The 3,260-nt window shown below is 41.7% G+C and overlaps 1 protein-coding gene across 1 annotated transcript in view; it reads right to left on the reverse strand.

Moving 5' to 3' along the window:
* LOC140343631 (dehydrogenase/reductase SDR family member 13-like) overlaps positions 1–3,260 on the reverse strand; it is a 7,081-nt gene that overhangs the window by 2,927 nt on the left and 894 nt on the right. The window contains exons 2-4 of the mRNA XM_072430408.1: positions 2,885–3,003; positions 2,025–2,148; positions 483–794 (exon numbers count right to left, since the gene is read on the reverse strand). Coding sequence (XP_072286509.1) covers positions 483–794; positions 2,025–2,148; positions 2,885–3,003 — 555 coding nt within the window. The remainder of the gene's footprint in view (positions 1–482; positions 795–2,024; positions 2,149–2,884; positions 3,004–3,260) is intronic.

Below are 3,260 nucleotides of genomic sequence, written 5' to 3' on the forward strand. Positions count from 1 at the left end.
CTGAAGCTGGGTGATCCAGCAAACCTGGAATGGATTTCTTCAAAGTCATTTGCTAGCAAATGTTTTGAATCCTGGACCAGATCCACTCTAGGTTTGCTGGATCACCCGGCTTCACTGATGAAAGTGTATCCTCTCCAGCCTTGGAGAGCTTTGATAAATCAGGCCCAATTTGAGCTCCACGGCTATTGGCCTGTTCAGGGTAAGTGACCGTACTGGCCTTATTGGACAGTGTTGCTGCTCTTGGCAGGGGAATGGAGCCCCTAATAGCTAAATCAGAGAGGGGCACCTAAATGAAAGTAACAGAAGCCATCAAGTGGTGTCTGTTTTTAGAAAAATTTTGAAACATTTAAGTAAAGTACAAGTTAATTTTAAACAGATGAAATATTTAAAAGGGAATTGCCAAAAAACAGGTACAGGTAGAATATTGCTGTTGCTACTATTCTATACCCTGCATATCTCCTTCACTGAGATTTGTTACATACCTGGGTGGACAGCATAGCAAGTCACCTCAGTTCCCTGTAATTGGTTGGCCAGCTCCCGGGTAAACAAAAGATTTGCAAGTTTGCTGTCACAATACGCCCTGAGGATTTCTAGCCATGTTTCACCAGACGGGTTTAGGTTCTTAAAGTCAATCCTTCCCCACTTATGAGCATTGGATGAAAGAACAACAATGCGGCTGGGGGAACACTGCTTAAGGCGATCCAGAAGCAAACGAGTAAGCAGAAAATGTCCTAGGTGATTGACTCCAAAGACCAAATTGAAGCCGTCCTCAGTCTTGCCTTCACCAGAAATACCTGCAAAGATAAGACGATCAGAGCTGCAAAAACTTAGAAATTATTTTGTTTTGCACAGGTTTTGAATATTACGATTTCAATGTATAAAAAAATGTGTATATTTGCTGTTCAGCACCAATGGTTTCCACAGCAGAAAATTAAAAGTATTTTAAGAAAGCAGAAAAACAAAAAAAATGAATACATTTGTCACACACAAAGTAAAAGTTATTATAGTGGGTGACTCAACCAGTCACCCAAAATATGGCAATGCCAGTTCCGTGCTACAGAAGAGGGCTTTGTACTCACCTTTCCGCAGCCTGTGTCTCCTACCTTCCCTATAATCCAGGGTTGCAGCCACAATAGGACAGCATATGACATATTCAGGAGTGTCAGAGGATGGAACAAAACCTGCATTCTACATATGGATATCATTGTTATGTCCTAAAGGGTCAAAGGGGTCACATGACAGAACCACAGTGTGTGGCATGGAACAAAGCCATCTGACAAATCCCAAAAACTTCTGATAAGGGCTGCAATGAATCAATCGAGTCAATTAATTAAATCACTGGTTAATTAAAAAAATGAAGTTTGAATTCAGCAAACATCTAAAACACAGATGAGATACAATTATGAAAGCGGTTTTACCAGCAACAAGATTTGTATTTCTGTCCATCCACTCCAGAGATTTACCATTCTGCAGTTAATGCTGATATATACCTAAACATTTTACATTATAAAAAAGGCTGGCTAACACTTATATAAATAAAGTTTTTTTATTCTGATGAGAAATACCCCTTGCCCTCTGTCTTTACCAACACAGCAGTAAATGAATGCAGAGGAATGAGCCAACCAGGGTGCTGCTCCTCTTAATATCCAATTAGTCATTAAAATTGTACAACTCCAGAAACAGTAAATAATTCTGTAATGTCTGCTGCCCCCTTTGCCCTTTTTTGGCACTGGCCACCAATAACTCCACTACCAAGTGTCAGAACCTTTACTGCCAACTGAATTTTTGGAATTTGACATTAAAATGACAGGGGAAGGGGCTAACCGGGGGAGCGGCGGTGCTTGATTCAGGAAAGATCTGAATTAAAGAACACCAAGGGGACACCGACGACAAATCTATAAATGTACTTACAGGGTACACAAAGTAATAAATACACCACAACACTAATGCCATATACAAACAACCTCTGTGAGGAAAATGATGAGGACATTTGTCTTCTACAAAGAGGCCTTTGTGTACCTCACCTGCATTGTTGATCAATATATCCAGCCGGGGCTCACTGCTTAAAAATGTTTTGCAAAATGACTTTATGGAAGCAATGGAGGCCAGATCCAGCTTCATGAACAGGACTTCATTGTTCCCAGAGATCTGCAGAAAACATAGGAAAGTGATTTTGTTTTCAAAAAATATCATGTTACAAACATTCCATCCATTAACACGCCCAGCCTTTAAAATGATGAGTGACCTTTGTAGAAATCTGAAGTCATACATTGAAGTGTGACAGTGTCAAGAAATTATGGTAATTATTTTGTTCTGTTTAATAATCGATAACACAAAGCTCATTTAGTGAGTAAAAATGCCTAAAAACAAGAAAAGCAGCTACTGAGCCCAATAACTCAGCAGTCTTCACCTGCACAGCTACTGCAAATGTCAAAACAACTTATTATTGGAGTTTATAGACATTGGATGTACCCAGGTGTTTAAAGAGAACCTGTGCTTTTATATTTGTTTTATCTTAGCAAATGATCATCATGCTAGAGCCCATGTGACTGGACACTTACCTAATAACTAATATCTTATTGCCCTATTTAAGCAGAAAGACAATTTTTTTCCTCTTCTTAACTTTTTCTGATGGTGGGCTTTGCTTGATGATGCAGAAAAGGAGGAGATGACATCTGCACCCCTCTCTGCATCTTTACACTAAAGACATAAAGGAGGCAGATCTGTGCACTGACTGTATGGCCTGATTTTCACGGAAGACTGAGGACATCTTGTGGTGAAAAGTAATTGCTGCAGGGAGAGCACCAGAGGCCCATTACAAGTGATACCGGTGATGATACCATGACAACCGCACACAGGTAGGTTTATTCTGCGTGTCACTCACCCTGCGGATGTCATATGCGGCAGCTTCAGCCGTTTCCTTGTTACGACAAGCCAGGATAACCCGAGCTCCGCGCCTGGCCATGTCCAGAGCTGTAATTTTACCGATCCCTACATTTCCTCCTAGAAAACAAAGAAAAACCCCACATTACAGCTCCTACACTCAGGTACATTGCCGGGGGCGCATCATTGTACCTTGCATGGGTGACCCCCCATGTCACTGCACTCTGTAGGTAGGTGCCTGTCCCATGTCCCTGTAGGTAGGTGTCCCTCTGTCACTGCACCCTGTAGGTAGGTGTCCCCCTATCACTGCACTCTGTAGGTAGGTGTCCCCCTATCACTGCACTCTGTAGGTAGGTGTCCCCCTATCACTGCACTCT

The sequence above is a fragment of the Pyxicephalus adspersus genome, chromosome 1 (genome assembly GCF_032062135.1).
Source record: "Pyxicephalus adspersus chromosome 1, UCB_Pads_2.0, whole genome shotgun sequence".
Taxonomy (NCBI): Eukaryota; Metazoa; Chordata; class Amphibia; order Anura; family Pyxicephalidae; genus Pyxicephalus; species Pyxicephalus adspersus.